We start from the raw sequence: 23,459 nt of genomic DNA, 5'->3' as shown, positions 1-23,459 counted from the left end.
CAGCTAATTACATTCACCAAACACATTCTCAAAGATGCAGTCAAACCTGCCAATAATGACCACCCAAGGGACTGATTAAAAGTGATTGTTATAGACAGGTGGTCTCTATGGAAAGATCAATTTATTTACAAAAATGTTTTAACCAATGGGATGGTCATTAGGGTAGGTGGTTGTTATTGAAAGGTGGTCGCCAGAGTCTGTATTTCAATAATTTTTAGGAAAATGACTAGGTAATTTTTTGTAGGTTCAATGGACTTTCTCTTTTTCTTCAGAAAATGCATCTTGAAAATGTAAACATCCTGAAAGCAAACTTGAACACGAAATTTGAAAAGGAAAAATTCTGCAAAAGAAAACATGAAAAGGAAACTTGAACAGCAACAAATATTAAACCAAACTTGAAAAGGAAGAATTCTCCACACAAAAAATGTGTCGGTTTTTGGATTTGCTCACATTTATGATGGCTTTCAGTCTTGAAGTGGCTCACTTTTTGCATGACCAGTAAATGCACAGCAAAAGAAACAGAAACACCAAAACAAAATTAAATTGTTCATTTTCATAGTTTCTCTTTCCCATTGCTGGGAAATTCAGGTCACTTCCTCCCCGTGGAGAGCTAGCAGCAACAAGATTCACGCTACCCAGGAGTGTGTGTTTGGTTGTAATGAACCAACAGTACTTTAGACAGAATGAGAAAGGTCTTTTATATGCCCACAGCGGTGACACAGGGCGGAACATGGATTAATCGTCTCCGAGTCTGAACAGAAAGTTGACCCAAGTTTATCCCAGCCTGGTTTCAAACCCACGTTCTAAGGATCACAAGTCCAGTGCTCAACCTCCTGAGCTACCAGCTGCATGTTTATCAAAAGTGTTGGTGATATTGTTACTAATAATGACTTGGCATGTGGTTGAACCTCCAGCCCTTGAGGAGTAGGACGTACTTGGCCAAGACCCTCCAAGACAAGCTGCATGGTCCCGATGAGGCTCTGCAAAAGACTGATCAAGCTCGAGCTTCATATCTAGAGCTGGTCTCCAAGTGTAAAGGAGATCAACAAGGAGAGAAAGACTTGGCGCATGGTAAATGTCTTGTTCCCTGCGAACACAGCAATAATTAGGAAGGTCCGTCTTCATCATGCAGTCCACGACAAAACATGTCTTACCGGGAAGTGCGGCACTGCTAATGCGAACGCTGTTGGAAGAGGGAGCGTAGGGCAGGGGGGAAGGCAGGGGGAGCGCGGCTTTGGCCTCGATGGAGTACAGGAACTCTCCGATGGTCTCGTTGAGGAAGATGACGGAGCACTGTCGCTCTCCGACGGAGAAAGGCAAAAAGTCCACCTCCACTTCGGCCTTAGATTTGGCTTTCAGGTACACGGTGCCCATGGGACTGAAGAATGCGCTAAGCTTGGGCGTGTCATCTGCGAGTAGGAAAGGTGACAGGTTTTAGTCAAATATTGACATGCTGCATGCAGTATACTAGTTGCTACGCAAAATGCCAAGCTGTTGAAGAAATGAACGAAAAACATGAAGTACTTCTGCAACTCAAAGTTCAAACCTGGTATATTTAAAACCATTTTTTGTGTGGTCCAAGTGCCAAATGAAAACAAATAAAACTGACTAATTGCAGTAATTCATGAACCATTTAACAATTTAAATTCACGGACAAATTACAATGCCAGGCCACAAAAGTGGTGGGAGAAAATGAAGGCGTTCTGCATATTGTTTTCTTTGCAATTTCTATTGTCCGTTTGCAGGATGCCTGAAACAATGTTTATTTTAAATATCTTGCGATCTACGCATATTTCAATATGTGGATGAGAACAGAAAAAGTTTGACAAAAGTATACCTAATTTAATGTGCATTTTTTAAGTCAAAATTTCCTTCTTGTTAATTATTTCTTCTTAAAGTTTACTTAAAATGAACGAAATGGTTCGGCCCTTTCAAGGCCTTCAAATAATTTTTTTTTAAATACAGGTCGCGGTTTGTTGTCATCTGTGCCATATTACCTGCCTCGTGCCACTCATGCTGTCATTGCCAATGGGTATTCTAAACACTTGAGCCATCTACACAGGCTTAACCACATAGTCCTTCCCCAAAATTAGTTCACTATATCAAATCTGTCAGGGCTTTTACAGAGGATACACCATCTCTCAACTTGGACAAATACCAATAACCAACATCATGACTGCTTCCTAGAGCTGGAATGTTTTTAGGAATAAATTTTGCAGATTAACACTTTTGGCTTTTTAGACATTAATTCATAAAAATATCTAACTTTGCACAGAAAACACCCATATTGTTGATTACTGGTACAGTGTATTTGTTAATGCAGGAACGGCCTTTTCTCATGTAAAAGACTGGTGTGCAATGTAGTAGGGACTATTATAGTTAGAAGAAAGGACCATATGGACCTTCATGCTATTATCCTTCCATAATGAAGTTTTCGAGTTCGAGTTTGAGTTCCAACATTCACAAACAACCTTACCATCCTTCTTCAGAGACCACACGTCCTTGGCGTTGGTCCCTTTCCCTTTGGTGGGCGATTGGGGAGAGTCTGCACTGGACTGCCCGTGGTCCGTTTTGGACCGGATCTTTTTGGGCTTGATCTCTCTGGGTTTGATAAGGGCTGTAGGCTTGGTGGGATCAAGAAGATCACCGCTGGATTCCACCAGAATGATCCGGAATCGACCGGGTTCTTCAAATGGATTCTCCACATTGAGGATGATGCGTTCCAGCTCGTAGCATGGAGATTCCACCTTGTATGTGCACTGGAATTAAAGCAACCAAAATTCAATCACCGATTCTACGCAAAGTTGCTGTACAGTTGGTGAAATATGGCTGAAGGTTTCAGAGAAATTAAAAGGGATTTTTAGACAGGTTTTTCTTAATCTTCTTTCTTTGTTGTTTTCAAATGTAAAACTGACCAAACTAGACATCATCTACAAAAGGATGAACAAAAAAATAAAATGTTCATTATACAGTTTTCTCTTTAATCAAAGAATTCAAAAGTCAATTTTAGTGTCAAATAAGGGATCCCCCAAAAAGATTTTTTTTTTATATATAATACCAGATATCTATGAACACACTTCTCTCCCTCCCTCCCTCTCTTGCACGCACCAGCGCAATTGCATGCAAGCATGATTCAGAACAGTTGAGATTAATTTACCTGTTTAACAAAAGAAAAGGTCTGTCAATCACAATTCAAATTACTGCTATTAAATCTTATTTACTGTGGAAAATAATAACTTTCACAATATTAATCACTCCATCATCATTAACAGCAGTAACAAAGAAACAAACAAGCAAGCGCGCAAAAAAAAACAGCAACAAGAAAGTAGTATCAAGGCCATAACAAACACAATGTAATACTGTAAAGCAAAATGAAAGAGAGAGCTCCTCCAAAAGCGGCGTATGGCTGCCTAAAATGACGGGGTAAAAATGGTCATACAAGTAAAAATCCACCCGTGCCAAAAAAACACAAGTGTATTTGGGAGTTTCAGCCCATGAATGCAAAAAATAGTTCCTTCAATGAAGACTTGATCTTATTGGCAACTTTTGGAGCGGAAAAAAAGAAAGTGCACAGGAGAACACTCAGTAAGTGACAATACGGAATTAATTCATTAGTCTCACTAAACAAAATCTGTTAATGAAAAAAAAAGTAATCCTTTAGGAACCCCCCCCCCCCCCCCCCCCTTGCCAAAAACAAAAGAAGAAAGAGTACAGCAGGTTGGGGAAATTCAGAAATTCTGCAATCTCAAATCAGTGGAGAAATAAAATTTAAAAACCATTATCAGTAGAAAAAGTCACTGCACCCAAGAAAAACATGAAATGAAAGATTGGTGTCCAGACAAAATGTCCAGTGTAGCATAAGATCTATATAAAGATATTGCATTTAAAGGTAATGATCTGGGGGAATCACTTTTATCAAATGTTCGCATGAGGACACATATTTCGTTGACAATTGTTTTGTTAACTATAATATTAAGAAGGGTATTAATGCATAAAAAAAGGCTTAAACTATCAAATGTGGTTGTATAAAAGTCAACTTTATTACAAACAAAAGGGATTAAACAAAAAATCTGTTTTGTGAAGCTTTCTTTCCTTTTAGTACGTCAGAGTTGGTATTTTTTTGGATAAGTTTCTTAATTTGCCTCTATCAACTTTTCAAGACTATCCTGAAACCTAATTCATGCATATAAATGTTCTGACCATGCATTCCTTAACAATTTTGTTGTGCAAATGCGGTTTCAGATTTGTTAATTGTTCAACAAAATTACCAAGCAAACAAACCAAACAAAAAGCAACAAAACTCTCAAGTACCTTCTGATCACTACCCTTCTGGAAAAAATGTCAGCAAAGCCAATTAACGGAGAGAATATAAGGTAAATAGAACATATCTACAATAAACTAATAGAAGGCTAGGCTAAAACACTTTTACAGAGACACAAACACATGAATATTGATTATGATCGAAGCAGGTATAAATGTTGTATTTTGTTGACAGGCGGTGAAAAACAGACAATTATTTCATATTGCCAAAAACTTTATGGTTATTACACCAAATTTGACAAACTTTCTCACAATCCCTGCAAGATGACAGCAAAGACTACCTTGAACTTCAAAATGCTGGTTCAAACTTATTAACCGTTCAAAAAAATCAGCAAACCAACCAAAAGGCAACAAAACTCTTCAGTACCCAACTACTACCCAGACCTGGGAACCCCTGTTTTGCACTTGGGGTATTCTCAAACAAACTTGGTGTATTTTCAGAAAAATGAGCGTAGTCCACACAGTATTTGAACATCCATGCTTGAAATATGCTTCACACGCATCCGTTGCACCGTTAATTAAGTTTATCAATACATTGAAAACAAATGGAATCCTTCAATGTTAATACTTAAACAAGAACTGTAATCATGTGTTAAAATACTGGATCGGCTTCGGGATGCACTTGTAAAGAAAAGTAGTCGAGGAATTTTGCTTGTCATATATTTTTTCTAATGACCGAACTGATCGTATTCTGGACAATCATGTGTACAAAATACAGCGAAATCGTATGGGTTCCCAGGTCTGACTACCAATTCGATCTCTGCTGGAAACATAATTCATCAAAGCAAATTAATGGAGGGAATGGTAAATAGAATTTCAAATAGCCAAAAACATTATGGTTATTACACCAAAATTGACAAACTTTCTTACAGTCCATGCAAGACGATAGCAAAGACTGCCTCAAACTTCAAAATGCGGGTTCAAATTTGTTAACTGTTAAGAAAAAACAGCAAACAAACCAAAAGGCAACAAAACGCTCCAGTACCTGACTACTACCCATTTTCTTCTGGAAACAAATATCATCAAAGCAAATTAATGGAGGGATTGGTAAATAGAATTTCATATTGCCAAAAATTGTATGGTTATATTACACCAAAATTGACAAACTTTCTCACAGTACATGTGTAACCGAGTGCCAAAACACAACAATCAACTTTGGGGGCGAAGTCCAATCAAACAGAATTGAGTATTTTAGAGCTTATTTCTTAGCCCAATGAAAACTCTTATGGTTACTCTGAGGAAACCAAGAACATACAGGATGACAGCAGCCGCCATACCCCATCACAAACAGAACTCTACAACGGAATCCACAGTTGTCTAGCTGGCGAGCTATAAATAACTCGCACTCAAAGGCCAACAACTCTGCAGAGCCTGTTGTGAAGGGCAACAGTAGTCTCCCTGTCACACATGCAAGATGACAGCAAAAACTGCCTCGAACTTCAAAATGCGGGTTCAAATTTGTCAACCGTTCAACAAAATCAGCAAACAAACCAAAATGCAACAAAACGCTCCAATACCTGACCACCACCAGTTCTCTTCTGGAAACAAAATTCATCAAAGCAAATTAATGGAGGGAATGGTACATAGAATCTGACTACAAAAAAAACTAATAGAAGGCTAAAAGAATTTTTAGGAAACATAAAGCAAAGAAGCATACAAAGTCTCAGTTATAGTAATTACCAAAGACATCATCAAAGTAAATCTACATTATATAAAGAATACATCATTACAATAAACAGACACTGGAAAAAAAATTACCGTACTTTCGGACTATCAGGCGCAACTTTTTTCCTCAACTTGAACACCTGCGCCCTATTGACTGGTATTGCCTTATGTATGGCTAAAGAAGAGTACACATGTACCCACATCCCTATACAAAGAAACCTAACACTCCCTCTCTTATGATAGTGCATGTTTCTGCTACTACATGTATCACCATGGTCGAGTTTTCTCTCAGACATCATTGGAGACCACCTCATACGGTCACTGACCTGGGGTAAGAAGGTCAGTGTCTGTAAACTGGGGCAGGCAGAGTTTCCTCTCAGACATCAAGAGACTCTCACAGATAAAACTTGGTCATTGACATGGGTAAGAAGGTCAGTGTCTGTAAACTGGGGCAGGAAGAGTTTCCTCTCAGACATCAATGACCCCGGGGAAGAAGGTCAGTGTCTGTAAACTGGGGGAGGAAGAGTTTTCTCTCAGACATCAATGACCCCGGGGAAGAAGGTCAGTGTCTGTAAACTGGGGCAGGAAGAGTTTCCTCTCAGACATCAATGACCCCGGGGAAGAAGGTCAGTGTCTGTAAACTGGGGCAGGAAGAGTTTCCTCTCAGACATCAATGACCCCGGGGAAGAAGGTCAGTGTCTGTAAACTGGGGCAGGAAGAGTTTCCTCTCAGACATCAATGACCCCGGGGAAGAAGGTCAGTGTCTGTAAACTGGGGCAGGAAGAGTTTCCTCTCAGACATCAATGACCCCGGGGAAGAAGGTCAGTGTCTGTAAACTGGGGCAGGAAGAGTTTCCTCTCAGACATCAATGACCCCGGGGAAGGTCAGTGTCTGTAAACTGGGGCAGGAAGAGTTTCCTCTCAGACATCAATGACCCCGGGGAAGAAGGTCAGTGTCTGTAAACTGGGGCAGGCAGCTGGTCTCAGCTGGAAAGTATAAATGACCTCAGGTCTCAAGGCCAACCAGCTATTACAATGCACATCCAGAGCAGATATTTCCTCTCTGTATTCTTCCTTTGATGTGCGGCCAATACACCAGATGCGCCTAATGTGATTTTTTTCCTCAATTTTATCTTAAAAGTGGGGGTTGCGCCCTACATAACAATTAAAGCGATAGTCAGAAAATAGTCGGAAAATACAGTACATAAGAAATGAAAAATCTATGTTGGGTGCATGTATTACATATATGTAGCAAGATACACTAAACAGCACATCAGCAAAACAACAGAACAAGCTAGCTTATGGTCTCATCCACAACCAATATATACAGCATGAGGATGAAGAAAGCTATGTCTTTACAAATGAAAAAGAAGAAAACACCAGCAAACACGCTACATACAAGCAAAACTACGTAAAAAAGACAACAACAAAAACATCAAAACACTCACCGATGGAGTAATGTTGTCGATCTGAGTTCGAAGCTTGAAGGTCAAGGTTGTACCAGTGGATGACCCCTGGCGTGTACCCACAAGAACCAGCATGGCTTCTGCAGGTCTGAGATAGCGGCTGGTAAACTCCACAGACAGAGGAATAGTCTGCCGAGGGGGGATAGTAACGGATGTACCCTTTGAGACGATGAAATCGCGCGAGTCACGGCCGGCCAGCAGAATATGGTAGGTCAAAGCCTTGGAGCTTGGATTGCTGATCTTGACCTGAAAGATGTATCAGAGAACTTTGAAGATCACCTACAAATGACCTTGAAAAGTTACAAAATGTATGCTGTGGTTCCTATCAGCACCGCCAATAGGGTATTCCCATTTATATCTTTATTCTCCAGAGTTCAGGATACACATGTGTAACTCAAGTGTCCCTGGCATATACCCTTCCCTAAAGAATAATTCACAAAGGATATTTTCATTATGCCATATTTTGCTGCATTTACAGGAGGTTCAGTCTGTCAATTGCTGAAAGCAATTGATGTTACTGTCCTTTTGGCATTTTAAAATTAGAGGAACCCTTTTTTAAGACCCCCTTCAATTTTAGGTTTACCCATGTAAACATCTTGCTTTTTTACATACTTGACTAAATGTTTTAACATTGAGGGGGAATCGAGACGACGGTCGTGGTGTATGTATGTGTGTGTGTGTGTGTGTGTGTGTGTGTGTGTGTGTGTGTGTGTGTGTGTGTGTGTCTGTCTGTCTGTGCGTGTGTGTGTGTGTAGAGCGATTCAGACTAAACTACTGGACCGATCTTTATGAAATTTGACATGAGAGTTCCTGGGAATGATATCCCCGGACGTTTTTTTCTTTTTTTCGATAAATACCTTTGATGACGTCATATCCGGCTTTTTGTAAAAGTTGAGGCGGCACTGTCAGTGTCACACCCTCATTTTTCAATCAAATTGATTGAAATTTTGGCCAAGCAATCTTCGACGAAGGCCGGACTTCGGTATTGCATTTCAGCTTGGTGGCTTAAAAATTAATTAATGACTTTGGTCATTAAAAATCTGAAAATTGTTAAAAAAAAAAATTATTTTTAAACGATCCAATTTTACGTTCATCTTATCCTTCATCATTTTCTGATTCCAAAAACATATAAATATGTTATATTCCGATTAAAAACAAGCTCTGAAAATCTATATATATATACGACTTCTGTCTGTCTGTCTGTCTGTCTGTCTGTCTGTCTGTCTGTCTGTCTGTCTGTCTGTCTGTTCGCGATGCACGGCCAAAGTTCTCGGTGGATCTTTTTCAAATTTGGACACCGTCTTCAGCTACACCCCGGACACAACCTCATCGATGAGATATTTCAACACGTGCTCTCAGCGCGCAGCGCTGTGCGCGCTGAACCGATTTTTTTTGTTTTGGTTGTTGTTGTTGTCGGGATCCACTACCAGTAACTCTTCCTTATCTTCTCCAGTGATTTTCAGCCGCGATTATCTCCCTTCCTCCGTGTGGCGTCAATCCATATTCCCGTTACTGGGTTACTATTTTTAGAAGGTCACTGCACGTTACTATTTTTAGAAGGTCTCCAGTGTTTTGCGCGTTTATCTCCTTTCCTTCGTGCCGGGTCCCAGGCACAGCCTGGTATTCGGCTTTACTTCTTCAGCCGGTACCCGGCGAAGCGGGTAATCATCTAGTTAAAAATATACAAATTATGATCAAAATTAAATTTCCGAAATCGATTTAAAAACAATTTCATCTTTTTGTCGGTTCCTGATTCCAAAAACATATAGATATGATATTAAAAACACGCTCAGAAAGTTCAAACGAAGAGAGGTACAGAAAAGCGTGCTATGCAGCACAGCGAAATCACTACCGCGCTGAACAGGCTCGTCAGTTTCACTCCGTTATGCACAAGCGGAGGACTACGGTCATTGTGAAAAAATGCAGTGCGTTCAGTTTCATTCTGTGAGTTCCACAGCTTGACTAAATGTAGTAATTTCGCTTTTTTAGATTTTCTGTTCATAACTTCTCTAAATGTACCTCCCTTTTAAGACTCACTCCTTTTCTAGGCCTGATTCCAATTCCTTTGTTCTATCCTCAATGTTTTCATCATATGAACCCTATGTCTCTAAAACCATGGAACAACTTGAGGCCCTGACCTGTCTGGTGACGGTGCTGTGAAGAGTCCCAGTGAAGTCCATGGTGGCCTTGGACAGGTACTGTGGCAGGATGTGGAACAGCTGCACCACGAACAGCAACATCATCACAGGGTTCGGATCCGTGATGTCAACCGCCTGGAACAGACAAAAGGCACAACCTGAAAAACAGCTGAGAAGCAGTCTATACTAGCTGCTGTTCACATGGCCTCTTTCAACGGACTCTTTGTCAATTTGGCAAGACAAAATCGTGGAGCACTTGTTCCTACTGTGATACAGTGGAACCCCCCTTTTAAGACCCCCCCAAGTTTAAGACTTCCTCCCTTTTAAGACCCTGTTTTCTTAGACTTTCTGTACGTAAATTTACCTCCATTTTAAATCTCTCTCAGATTTGTATAGGTCTATAAAGAGGGGTTTTACTGTACCAGCAATGATTCACTCACGATCACAACAATTCTCATCTGATCACTTCAAATTCATCGCTGTCTCTCACCTGGATGTCATAGTCCATGCCAGCGTAGCGCAAGGCGGTGACCACTTTGAGGGCGTTGTGCAGACACTGCTCAGCTGTGGTGGGGTGTGTGTACATATCCTCCAGGTGCGACTTGGTCTGCACAGATGAGAAACGCGGTAGAAAATCAAGACATCATCCACATTTGTAATGACCAAAATCATTGATGAATTTTTTAGCTTCCAAGCTGAAATGCAATCCCATAGTCCGGGCTTCGTCGAAGATTGCTTGACCAAAATGTCAACCAATTTTATCCAAAAATGAGGATGGGACAGTGCCGCTTCAACTTTCACAAAAAGCCAGATAATGACGTGATCAACGTCATTTATCCAAGAAAATGAAAAATATGTCTGGGGATATCATTCTCAGGAACTCTCATGTGAAGTTTCATAAAGATAGGTCAAGTAGTTTTCTTGGAATCGCTCTACACATAAAAACACACACAGACACCACCACCCTCGTCTCGATTCCCCGTCTATGTTAAAACATTTAGTCAAAACTTGACTAAATATAAAAAACCTACTGGCAGAAAAACTAACCACAAAAGGCATGTGCGCTCCAATGACGGCACCCAGCACCAATCCGTCCATGAGGTCCAGTTCGAAGTTGACGACCCAGCGAGGGGAGGGCACTCCGCCCTTCTTGCCGTTCTGCCAGACGGAGTTGCGAGACGTGTTGTAGTAGTGGTTGAGCCAAGCCAGCAGGTGGCGCTCTCCGATGCTGTAGATGTTGCTGGCCAGAGGGTCAGGGCTGACCGGTGGGAGGTCCTCATCTTTGGCCACTGGCAAAGTCTTGTAAGCCCGCGGGGTCACCTTGGCTAGAATCAGTGTCTGTGAGAAGAAGCAAGATAGCACTGAATTTATCAGGGTCCTAGTCATTGTGTGTGTGTGTGTTTGTGTGTGTGTGTGTGTGTGTGTGTGTGTGTGTGTGTGTGTGTGTGTGTGTGTGTGTGTGTGTGTGTGTGTATGAGTGCATGTGTGTGTGAGTGTACGTGCGTGCATGTTTTGTTACAGTTACACATTGAAAAATATGAGAAAAGTATTGGGGAAAAAAAAAACAAGGTTAAAAAAAGGGAAGATCTGAAGACAGGCATCATTTCAATTTGCATTGAGAGGACACCTCCCACAAAAGGACACATCCTCTTGTCCTGCAGTCTAAAGATTTGACCCTTCATGAGAAGACAGATGTAATGCAATGCAATGATACTTTGAACCGGTCCCAAGATCACCCTCTCTTAAAAAAAACACTGTGCACCCAGGTCTGTTTCCAAATGCCTCCTTCATAAACTCACCTTGAGAATCTGCAACAGGATGTCGGTCTCCGCTCTACTGGACACAGCCTTGAAGACCTCCTTCCCCGTGTCCTAAAAGACCTCCTCTTTAGAAGAGAGGCCTCACCTATTTCCCACTCTTTCCCATTACAGCTGTTTGCCCAACTCACCTTGAGAATCTGCAACAGGATGTCAATCCAGGCTCTCTTGGAGACAGCCTCAAAGACCTCCTCCATGTCCTAAAAGCCTCCTCCTTAGAAAAGAGGCCTCGCAATATTTTTAACACTGCTATCTCCCCTTACAGCTCTTTGCCCAACTCACCTTGAGAATCTGCAACAAGATATCAGTCCAGGCTCTCTTGGAGACAGCCTCAAAGACCTCCACCTCCATGTCCTCTTCGAAGGTGATGGCGGCAGCCTCCTCAAACAGGCCCTGCATACGCAGCTCATCCTGGATCTCCATCTGCAGTCGCTGCCAGATCTTGAAGTCCCGGGGCGTCATCAGGTATTCTGGCCGGATGGACGCCAGACACGCCCCTTGACATCTAAGGGATCAAACAAATGTAAAATTGAATCATCGTCTGCTTCTTGTCATCTAAGTGTTTGAACAAAATTAAAACTGAATTGCATCCTTTAGCATACTTTTTCCAAGGTTAAGGGCAGACACCACAGTGAAAAAAGTGATTTTTTTGTTCCCTGGTCATTTCCGTTTTCTTTCTGATTCTGGATTTTGAACCTCTTCTGGTTACTCTGATGTACTGATTTTAGATCAGAATTAATCATAAACGGTCAAAACGGCTAAATGAACAATGTATGTGTATGCAATTGTGTATTGAAAACACACAAAACAGCAAAAAAATGCGTATGTTTGAGTGGTGACTGTGAGTCAAACAAATCGTGAACGGTAGTCACGTTTGCATGACTGGAATGAGTTGTCTTTTCTTTGCTAGGATCAGTTCATACCGCGGACAACGGGAATTTCCGTTTACTGGTTTCGCGCCGTTAGTAACAGCAACAAGAAAACATTCCAAAGAGCCGAAGAGAACCGATGAAGATTCCGGGAAATTCCGTATGAACAATTTTCGCTACTGACCAATCGAATCGCGGATATTAAACTTCGTTTATGCTCGGTCTCGTTCGGTTCGATTCGGCCTTCCCAGAATGCAATATTCTTCAATTTCCGCCAGATCTTGCCAAAGGCGATGTGAAACATCTACAGCTGCGATTTTCCTTGGATATCTTTGTGGAATCTTCAGTTTATCACACGTTTTACCCCGATTTCAGTGCTAGACACGCAAAGGATGATTATTGGGTAAAATCAGATCAGTTGCAGAGGCTGGCGTGACAGAAGTTTAAAAAGAAAGTGCGAGTCGATAGTGTCGTCTGCTATTGCTACGAACGAATCGGAAGATCAAGTTTGTGCATTCAACTTCGTCCAGAATGAAAATTGGCTGGAAACTATATGCTGCTTCCCTTGCAACAGCTGGGTTGGAGCAAGAAATCACCATCGGTGGTGTACGTTTGAAGCACGTTTCCATGTGTGTTTTGAACCACGACTTATTTTAGAGTTGCGGAGCGGAATGTGTACGGCAGTAAGGACAACACGGAGTTCGCCATTTATGGCAACGAAAAGGCAGACCCTGTATCTTTTTTCGGGAAAAAAGCAAATAAACTGCTTAAAAAAAGAACAATCAATACAAAAATGACTTTGTTCAGCCATGGTGCAACACCATGCATCTCCTGGGAAATCTGCTGCAGCTGAATACTAGCCCAAGCAGAGCAGTAAAGATTCCAAGCAGCTGATAAAGCTTGTAGTAGGTATGCATTTTTTCTTCTTTTTTTTGACAGAAATGTAGAAGTTTATACATGTGTTTGGTTATGTTTGCGGCTCTGGCTCTGTGTGTTCATGTGTGTGACTGTGTGTGACTGCTGAAGAAGAGAATCTTACAACAACCTGATGCAAAGAAACTGAATAGGATGCAAAGTCAGTAATGTGCGGCTACTGTGAAGCTTGGTTGTCACAAGGTTTGTCCTGTTGGGGCAAAACATCTGTTCTTTCCTCGTTTATTTTCTTGAGCATATTACTTATAGCTTCCTCCTGTGATCAAAGTTTTCTTGTGGCACAAACAAACATGCATTCACATGGACCAGTGAGTGAACATTGCTTGTGGTCATACTTCCCATGCAGACCATATGGTTTCTGCATGCAGTCAGAGACATACATACAGAGATGCGAAGCGAGGGCCGCTCGCATGAAGTATGTGCAATAGCTGTAGACCAGACCAGCACTGCCTTAGCACCGTTCACATGATTTTTCAACATCTTTTTGTTCACTGCTTGACTATTAGCACTGACATAAGCATGCGCCGAAATAACGTGTTATCACATATTACAATACCTGTTTTTCAAATGTGTGTGTAGGGGGGGGGGGGGGGGGGGGGGGGGGGGGGGGGGGGGGGGGGGGGTGGGGGTCATTGTTGGGAAAATGTGAATAGCCGTATTGAGTTTGTAATAGACATATCATATTATTAATTTTGAATTTATGTACTCTACAGATGGTGAGGTGGAAGCTGGAGAGGAGCTTCCAAAGTACCCATGGCACTGCATGGCAATTCACAGAAGTCAACCCTAATATCGTAGTATAAAAAGTAAAGGACACTGTTATAAATTTCCCTGATAAATCAAAGCAAGTCCAAAAGAGGTCCAAGATAAGAGGCTTCACTGATAACAATTTGGGAATTATGGATGGGCATACTTTATGCAGCGTGCACATAACGGATGAGAGTTGATCATTGTGACCTTGGAACAGGTTCCTTGGTGCTTGCAGAACACTGGCTGTTTTTTTTTAACATTTTGTTGAATTTAGTTTCCGTTTTTCTTGTGGAACTCAGCAAGACTTGTTGTTTTGTCAGTGTTGTTTTGTTACATGTTTCGTAAACGTTTGTGTGAAAAAAAATCATTTTCTTCATGTTTTGTGCATTTTCTCAAAACTACTTTTTTGTCACTTCAAAAGCCTAAGGCTTTTTTTCTAATAAACTTGCGTTGTTGAAACTTTGCGTACATCTTGAGTGTGTTATTTTGCAGAAACTGATTGAGGGATTTGTTGAAAAAAAAAATTCTTCAGAAGTTATACCCTTTTTGGGGGCGTTTTTTCATGAAATTCAACATCACTCACTTTCATCATTGATATTTTTTAAATGACTTGAGATATCAAAAAAAGCCTCAATCAGTTTCTCGGCATTGTGCTGAAGTATAAATAACAAGCATCAAAACTAAATTTCATGCAGTTTTAAAAAAGCCTTAGGGTTTTAAAAAGGGGCAGTTTGGTGGCCATCTTGGATTGCTACCATGGCAACCGATGGTCCAATTTTTATTTTTTTTCCATTTTCTCAGGAGATAGACTGAGTACTTAAATTCTAAAACAATTGTTGACCCAAGAGTTATGAAACAAAAAAAATCACTTTTAACACCAGTGCCTGGGACTTTCGTTGCCTTTTTCCTAACTTGGGCAGACTGAAGCTGAGCAGACTCCTAGTTATAAAAAGACAAGGATTCTTGAATATTAAGCAACAACTCAGGTCGTCATTTAAACCTGGACCATCTAATTCTTGCATTATGAAAGGGCCGTTGCCATGGAAAGTACTTGGTAAAATCTCATTGTCGGGTATTGGGAATACAAGATGTTAGCTTAATATACAGATTCTATCCCATTCTAAGGTCCCTCAGATTCCACGAAATCAATCTGCTTCAGCTGCTTATGGGTGAAGAACTACACATGGAAAATCCATGCAGGTAAAACAACATTAAGTCTTTAACTCTTAACGTCCTGTAAGGTTTTTTGCATGTCCCAGTGCAAATCCTATAAGGATTTGGGAAAAAGAGACAAAATTTGGGTGTGTTCAATAAAAAAAATCATATTTTTATTGTTTATGGATGGATTTACTTGATATTTTTTTTGACCATAGATCACTCTGTCCACTATCATCATCACCACCATCGAAGTCATTCTCCACATTTCTTACCTCAAACCCGTGAAAAGACATGTCACTATCACTGTCACTCATCTCCATGTTGAATTTTGAAAGCTAACACAAGAAATCCGAACAAAATCCGTCCACAAAAATCGAAATCACATTCAAAAGTCCTGAGAAAAAACGACCGGCAGCCATGCCATGTGCATCGAAGGACTAAAGCTGTTTTCCAATGCAGGAGAGCATCGGAAGGCTGGTAACTCTTGTTTAATGACACTAGCAGAGAACGCGCGGTACCGCGCGGTTCAGGATTATTGACGTCAAGCGGAACCGCGCGGTACAGGACGTTAAGAGTTAAGTCCTGCTTACCTGAGGAAGGTGAGCAGAGTGGAGTGTTGCCAGTAAATCTGTTTTACTCGCTCCACAGGGTCGACAGGTAGAGGGGAGTTGATGGGGATGCCAGGGACCGAGCGGCCGCTCAGGTGACCGATCATGTCGTAAATTGTCTTGGAGTCTTTTCTGCCGCCACCGGCCCCACGCAACATGACTCCTTCTCCCAGCTTTCGACTGATGCTCCTGTTTCAACAACAGAAAAACGTTTTCTTTTAAGAATTTTAAAACACAATTTCAATGGCCATAAGCCCTGTGTTTCTGCGGCTCGGTTGGTAACGGATGTGACTTGCTTGGCACACAACATACTTTTCATCTTAATCCACAGTACCCTATATCTTACTTTGCAGTTTACAATAAATGTGCCGCAAAATCAGTTTGAGTAAGTCTCACTCTGTCTCAGACCGTGTACGTGTATGTTCCAAACCCTTGCATCTGCTTATTTACCAACATTATAGCGCAGCTGCTCACATTTCCCCCCTATTCCAACAGTGCCTACATTCTCAATCAAAAATGTTTTCGCTCCTGTTACACCAACCTCGAATGGCCATCTTTGGTTCTGAGGCCACACAAATTCAAGAAGCATTCTCCAATTACCGTAAAATCCCTAGCAAACGCCCACCCCCCCCCCCCCCCCCCCCCCCTCCGCACAGATTTCCGGTAAAAGTAGGGGGTGGGAGTTTGCTAGGTATACACCCCTTTGCAAGATAAAGTGTCATCACATTTTCACGAGAGAAAAAAGTGATACAACCAAGTGATTTATGCAATTTTAATGAAAAATAAACACACCGTTTGTTTACACAAATAAAGATCAAAGTTCTGTAATAGAAAAAAAAGAAAAGAAGAAGAACACAAGTGACCTTGATTCTTCTAATTCTCAGAATAACGTCAGCATAAACACAGTTTCTTCTCTTGTTTGGAGATCTGGTAGGGTTGATGATACTGGGCTCATTCTAGTCCTTCGAAGTCAACATCATCGTCTTCACTGTCGTCTCAACTCTCAGCTTCTTCTGGAGCATCTCCATTGCCGTGATCGCGAGGTAGGATAGCGCCGATTTCATCTGGAAACCACTCAAGTATTTTATCATCTTGGGAACCGTCCATGGCGTTTGAAATTGCGCACCTGAGAAAGGACGTAATGCTCGTTTCAGGTCGTATGTTCTCCCACGCCTTGCTGACCCAGTTGATGACGTCTTGCATTCTAGGCTGCTTGAGGTTGCCAGCAGCTGTCGGTGGTCTTGCTTCTCTCATCCACTCAACCCAGCTGTCTCTGATGTCATCTTTAAAAGGTTTGGTGAAACCGACCCGAATCATCATGTGGTCCATGTTCATTATATTGGACAGATGGCAGTCATGGCGATGACGAAGTCGCAGAATATTTTGACGGAATTGAAGAAGTTAATCTTCGAAGTCAGCAGGGACCCTTTGGCTGGCAGTGGTTCCTCGTCGAGAAGAAACTGTGTGGCGCAGTTTCCAGCGCTTCAGCCACATGTCTGATGCTACAAAGCCTTGCACATTAAAAGCACCTGCCAATTTTATCGCCTTGTGCTGTAGGTCTTTATTCCTCCCTCCCACCCCACCCCCCCCCCCCCCCCAAAAAAAAAGAGGCAAACCATCGAACAGTGTGCACAAATCGTAGATAAAGGAGGCCGACTGTCTTAAAGCAAATTTTTAAAAAAACGGGGTGGGCGTTTGCTAGGTATGGACCCCTCTGCATAACTTTTGGCCAAAAGTGGGGGATGGGCGTTTGCTTAGGATACTGGGCGTTTGCTAGGGATTTTACGGTACTTACATTCTCATCGTATCTGGGATGCTGATGGGGAATGGACCGCCGGGCCAACCCTGAGCGGAGAACCATCGCTGTGCTGCTCCCAGCACCTCCATGTGAAAGATCCCCTCTTCTGAATCCTCGTCAGGGAACATGGCCGAACCCAGTCGTGATGCCGCCTCTGGTGGGTGGTTCTGAGCACGACTATGGAACTCGGAGCTGGTGGGCGGTTTGTTCATTGCACCATCGCGAGGTCCTGGGGTGCTGTTGCCTGTGGAGTCTGTGCATTGAAAGGTGAGAAAAATTTAATGAAGACTTTGGTTGGGTTGGTTTAAAGAGTGTTTTATTCAACAATTCATGGACCGCAACACAGTGGCCTAGTGGTAAGGCGTCCGCCCAGTGAGCGGGAGGTCGTGGGTTCGAACCCAGGCCGGGTCATACCTAAGACTTTAAAATTGGGAATCTAGTGACAGCTCCGCCTGGCGTCTGGCATTATGGGGTTAGTGCTAGGACTGGTTGGTCCGGTGTCAGAATAATGTGACTGGGTGAGACATGAAGCCTGTGCTGCGACTTATGTCTTGTGTGTGGCGCACGTTAAATGTCAAAGCAGCACCGCCCTGATATCACCCTTCGTGGTGGACTGGGCGTTAAGCAAACAAACAAATAATTCATGAATATAATATATAATAAGCATGTTAATAAGACCAACAACAAGCTATAAGCTTACAGTGGTGATCCTTTGGTTCGGTTCAGGGGGGGGACAGGGGTAGGTCTGAAAACAGGAGAAAAGATCGGACCATGCTGAAGCCTTAATTTTTCTTCCTGCAATTAAAAAAATGGCCTGGATAATTTTCGTCCTGCGTTCGTTTTTGTTTCTCTGGTGGTTATACTTTTGTGTTTGTTTCCCGGAACAAAAGGTGCAGTTATACTGCATCCAGCAGGTGAAATATGAGATCACTTACAATAACACAGCTGCAACAGAAATACAATTCCTCCCATACAAGCTTTGGTTTCACTATATTAAAACTTAACATTTGCACTAATTATTTCAATATCATGTCAAATATTGCAAGAATATTACTCAAAAACCTTCAGACTGTTAGGAAACAGCAAATTTTACAGAAAGAAATACTGTATAATATGTGTTGTACCTATCTACTAGATAAACAAAATTGATCCACTCAAACATCAAAGAAACCAAGAAGGAACAATAACAAATAAAAATATAAAAAAAACATTCATGCAGTGGAACCCAAGCAAATATCTGTCAAGCTAAATGCTACACATATACAAAACAAATACTTAAACAACATATTATATGTATCTATTATCTACATGCATCTTTCATGCTTTTTCTCTTAAAACTGAATTGCATTCAAAAAAACTTTCAAAAAAATACCCCAACTTCAATCAGAACTTGGATATACCTATACAGACTTGGCATTTCTTCTGTACCAGATGGAGGCTATTAAGGCGTATTGTTCTTTCTCTCTCTTCTCTTACCTTTTTCCTCGCTGCCTCTGCATCATTCATCCAACCACAGAAATTCACAGATGAGGACATGAGCAATCAAGGTAATCAAAGAAGGAAGGATGTTTGCAGGAAACACACTTGTGTATAGGAACAGAAGCATGTGTGGGTGCACACACACACGTACACACACACTATATACCCACACATACACACTTATGCACATCCTCAGACTACAAAGACACACTGACCTGCACACTCGCAAACACCAACCCACCAACACATGTACCGTACTTTCAGGATTAATTAGGCTACTGATATGCATGCTTCTGTTTCTATGACCTGGACAAAAGTTTCCTCTCAGACATCAAAGATGTCGTCTCAAAGTAGAAAACTCGGTCATTGACCCGGGGTCAGAAGGTCCGTGTCTGTAAACCAGGGCAAGCAGAGCTGGACTCAGTTGAAAATGCGGTCACTGACCTGAGGTCGCAAGGCCAAACAGCTCTCAGAATGCAGACTCTTTGATCTCACCGCACATCTTGGAGAAAACGTATAACAGTACACTTCCTTTGACATGCGGCCAATACACCAAAAGCGCCTAATGTGTGGATTTTTGTCATTTTAACCATAAAAATGAGGGTTGTGCCTTTTACTTCTTGACATTCTTCTTCACCGTTCGAGGGTTGTGATGGGCCTTTTACAATGAAGCGCCTTTTAGTCCCGAAAATACGGTACACACCAGATCCCACTTCCAAAGTCAGTTTCCAAGCCAACTCTTACCTGTGGCACTGGGGGAGTTTTCATAGCTGGAGGAGGAGATCTGGAAGGCGGAAGAGGTGGCGGAGGTAGAGGGTCGACTATATAAGCCTTTGGGGGAATGCACTGGTAAGATCATGGCCTCCATGTACCCCTTCTCTCCTTTCACCTCCTGCGTACAAAACAGTTCAGAAATCTTTGCATGCGAGAGAAAGGCGCACATAAATTCTAACCTTCTCTCTTTTCACCTCCTGCGTACAAAACAGTTCAGAAATCTTTGCATGCGAGAGAAAGGCGCACATAAATTCTAACCTTCTCTCTTTTCACCTCCTGCATACAAAACAGTTCAGAAATCTTTGCATGCGAGAGAAAAGCACACATAAATTCTAACCTTCTCTCTTTTCACCTGCTGCGTACAAAACAATTCAGAAATGTTCGCATGTGAGAGAAAAGCACATATAAATTCTAACCTTCTCTCTTTTCACCTCCTGCGTACAAAACAATTCAGAAATCTTTGCATGCAAGAGAAAAGCACATATAAATTCTAACCTTCTCTCCTTTCACCTCCTGCGTACAAAACAGTTCAGAAATCTTTGCATGCGAGAGAAAGGCGCACATAAATTCTAACCTTCTCTCTTTTCACCTCCTGCGTACAAAACAGTTCAGAAATCTTTGCATGCGAGAGAAAGGCACATATAATTTCTAACCTTCTCTCCTTTCACCTCCTGCGTACAAAACAGTTCAGAAATCTTTGCATGCGAGAGAAAGGCGCACATACATTCTAACCTTCTCTCCTTTCACCTGCTGCGTACAAAACAGTTCAGAAATCTTTGCATGCAAGAGAAAGGCGCATATAAATTCTAACCTTCTCTCTTTTCACCTGCTGCGTACAAAACAGTTCAGAAATCTTTGCATGCGAGAGAAAGGCGCACATACATTCTAACCTTCTCTCCTTTCACCTGCTGCGTACAAAACAGTTCAGAAATCTTTGCATGCGAGAGAAAGGCGCACATACATTCTAACCTTCTCTCCTTTCACCTGCTGCGTACAAAACAGTTCAGAAATCTTTGCATGCAAGAGAAAGGCGCATATAAATTCTAACATTTCAAATACAATGGAACCCCCCTTTAAAGCCAGTCCTTAATTGAGCCTGAAATCGACTTCGCAAAGTCTTTTCACAGAAACCTCAGTGCTAAAGCTTCGTACAGCCTGCTTTGCAAAATATACTTGGCGTAGTCGACTTTGCCCAGTTAAGGACAGGCTTTACAACCTCAAAGTGGGCGGGGATGTAGCTCAGTCGGTAGCGCGCTAGATTTGTATCCAGTTGGCCGCTGTCAGCGTGAGTTCGTCCCCACGTTCGGCGAGAGATTTATTTCTCAGAGTCAACTTTGTGTGCAGACTCTCCTTGGTGTCCGAACACCCCCGTGTGTACACGCAAGCACAAGACCAAGTGCGCACGAAAAAGATCCTCAGTGTAATCCATGTCAGAGTTCGGTGGGTTATAGAAACACGAAAATACCCAGCATGCTTCCTCCGAAAACAGCGTATGGCTGCCTAAATGGCGGGGTAAAAAACGGTCATACACGTAAAATTCCACTCGTGCAAAAAACACGAGTGTACGTGGGAGTTTCAGCCCACGAACGAAGAAGAAGAAGAAGAAGAAGAAGAAGACAACCTCAAAAAATCTGAGAAAATCATGTCTTAAAAAGGAGAAAGTCTTGAAATAGGGGGTAAATTTACTAAGGTTATGAACAGAAAATTTGAGAAAACAGAGTTTTAAAAGGGAGGGAATCTTAAACTCGGGGGTCTTAAAAAGGGCCCGTTCCACTTTAATTAACGTCTTTTAACAGGCGAGTTACCCAAAAGTGATTCTTCTCCTTTCTGCCTCTATTTTGAGTGGAGACTATCAGAAAGAACAACTTTCAGAGAGGAATGGTTTGTATGAGACACTAAAGACACACAGTAATATGAAACAAAAGTGGTCTGGGTGGCCGAGTGGTAACGCACTTGGTAACGCACTTGCGCTCGGAAGCGAGAGGTTGCGAGTTCGACCCTGGGTCAGGGCGTTAGCAATTTTCTCCCCCCTTTCCTAACCTAGGTGGTGGGTTCAAGTGCTAGTCTTTCGGATGAGACGATAAACCGAGGTCCCTTCGTGTACACTACATTGGGGTATGCACGTTAAAGATCCCACGATTGACAAAAGAGTCTTTCCTGGCAAAATTGTATAGGCGTAGATAAAAATGTCCACCAAAATACCCGTGTGACCTGGAATAATAGGCCGTGAAAGGTGGATGCAGCGCCTAAAGGCAGTCGATCTACTGGCCGATGTGAATGCGTGATATATTGTGTAAAAAATTCCATCTCACACGGCATTAATAGGTAACATGCGCCTTGAGTCGCCTTGTGTGGTGAGATACGTGCGCGATATAAATCCTCGTAAATAAATAAATAAAAAAATAAACATGGCCTGGTGTTTATAACGCAGCTCTTCAGTGTCTCTGGTTCAAGGTTTGACCCAAGCTAGGACAGAATGAGAAATCTGTACACTTGCATCCTACTTTCCTTTCTACCAGAGCCTGCGCTGCTTTTGTATACACAGCATGCACCAAGATGATAGCACTTTAAAATTCCCATTCTCAACTATGAACATTCAAAAGAGGTCGATATGGCAGCCAGTAATTCTTCCCAATCCCATGCACAATTTTTTTGTTTGCTTAACGCCCAGTCCACCACGAAGGGTGATATCAGGGCGGTGCTGCTTTGACATTTAACGTGCGCCACACACAAGACAGAAGTCGCAGCACAGGCTTCATGTCTCACCCAGTCACATTATTCTGACACCGGACCAACCAGTCCTAGCACTAACCCCATAATGCCAGACGCCAGGCAGAGCAGCCACTAGATTGCCAATTTTAAAGTCTTAGGTATGGCCCGGCCTGGGTTCGAACCCACGACCTCCCGCTCACTGGGCGGACGCCTTACCACTAGGCCACTGCACATGCACAATCCCTTCAAGACAACATACAGCCTTAAAATACATACTGGCACCGAAATCATGATTGCAGGAAAAGAAGAACTGAAGAAGTCTTGTAACCAAGCCTGTATGAAATTCAACTCAAATTTACCTCTCTCACAATGGTGTGAGATGTGCGGTTCAGTGCAAGGAAAGGATAGCAGCTCAGGATGCTGTTGTCTGCTGTTGCCGTCAGTGGAATGGAGAAACTGAAAACAAAGAAAAGATTGCTGAAGTTCGATGTCTCTTTCCAGACATTTCTTGTCAAGGTCATTTTCCTGGACTGATTTTTACATTATTTCTAAATATTTCAAGAACAAAACAATTAAGCAGGCATATCTGCAAGGCCAAACAGGCTACCATAGGCATATGCAACTTAACACACATGTTCAAAAGAAGTTGAGCACATGCACACACACACACACACACACACACACTCTCTCTCTCTCTCTCTCTCTCTCTCTCTCTCTCTCTCTCTCTCTCTCTCTCTCTCTCTCTCTCTCTCTCTCTCTCTCTCTCTCTCTCTCTCTCTCTCTCTCTCTCTCTCTCTCTCTCTCTCTCTCTCTCTCTCTCTCTCTCTCTCTCTCTCTCTCTCTCTCTCTCTCTCGTAATAGAGAAAATGTATAATATGCTTCCACAAGCACACTAATGTTTGTTATACTTTTCCCTACAGGATTCTGTTTTATTTGATTTCTTTTTTTATTCTTCATACTTGTTCTTCGTTTC

General features: G+C 42.1%; 1 protein-coding gene across 6 annotated transcripts in view; it reads right to left on the bottom strand.

The window, feature by feature from the left end:
- The window catches only part of LOC138962351 (cilia and flagella-associated protein 47-like), a gene marked incomplete at its 3' end in the record, with an annotated part of 125,380 nt that overhangs the window by 40,310 nt on the left and 61,611 nt on the right, over positions 1-23,459 (bottom strand). For 3 of the 6 annotated variants that reach the window (XM_070334137.1, XM_070334131.1, XM_070334132.1), the window contains 16 exon segments: positions 451-483; positions 1,155-1,409; positions 2,477-2,759; positions 4,312-4,329; positions 5,306-5,326; positions 5,838-5,858; positions 7,433-7,696; positions 9,589-9,723; positions 10,079-10,195; positions 10,636-10,926; positions 11,688-11,910; positions 15,706-15,912; positions 17,519-17,774; positions 18,922-19,014; positions 19,745-19,892; positions 22,846-22,942. In XM_070334137.1, the coding sequence (XP_070190238.1) occupies positions 451-483; positions 1,155-1,409; positions 2,477-2,759; positions 4,312-4,329; positions 5,306-5,326; positions 5,838-5,858; positions 7,433-7,696; positions 9,589-9,723; positions 10,079-10,195; positions 10,636-10,926; positions 11,688-11,910; positions 15,706-15,912; positions 17,519-17,774; positions 18,922-19,014; positions 19,745-19,892; positions 22,846-22,942 (2,462 nt within the window). 6 annotated transcript variants of the gene reach the window in all.

Source organism: Littorina saxatilis, linkage group LG3 (assembly GCF_037325665.1).
Source record: "Littorina saxatilis isolate snail1 linkage group LG3, US_GU_Lsax_2.0, whole genome shotgun sequence".
NCBI classification, from domain to species: Eukaryota; Metazoa; Mollusca; class Gastropoda; order Littorinimorpha; family Littorinidae; genus Littorina; species Littorina saxatilis.
Note: the sequence above shows the minus strand (reverse complement) of the source record. Positions and strands in the feature narration are given on the sequence as shown.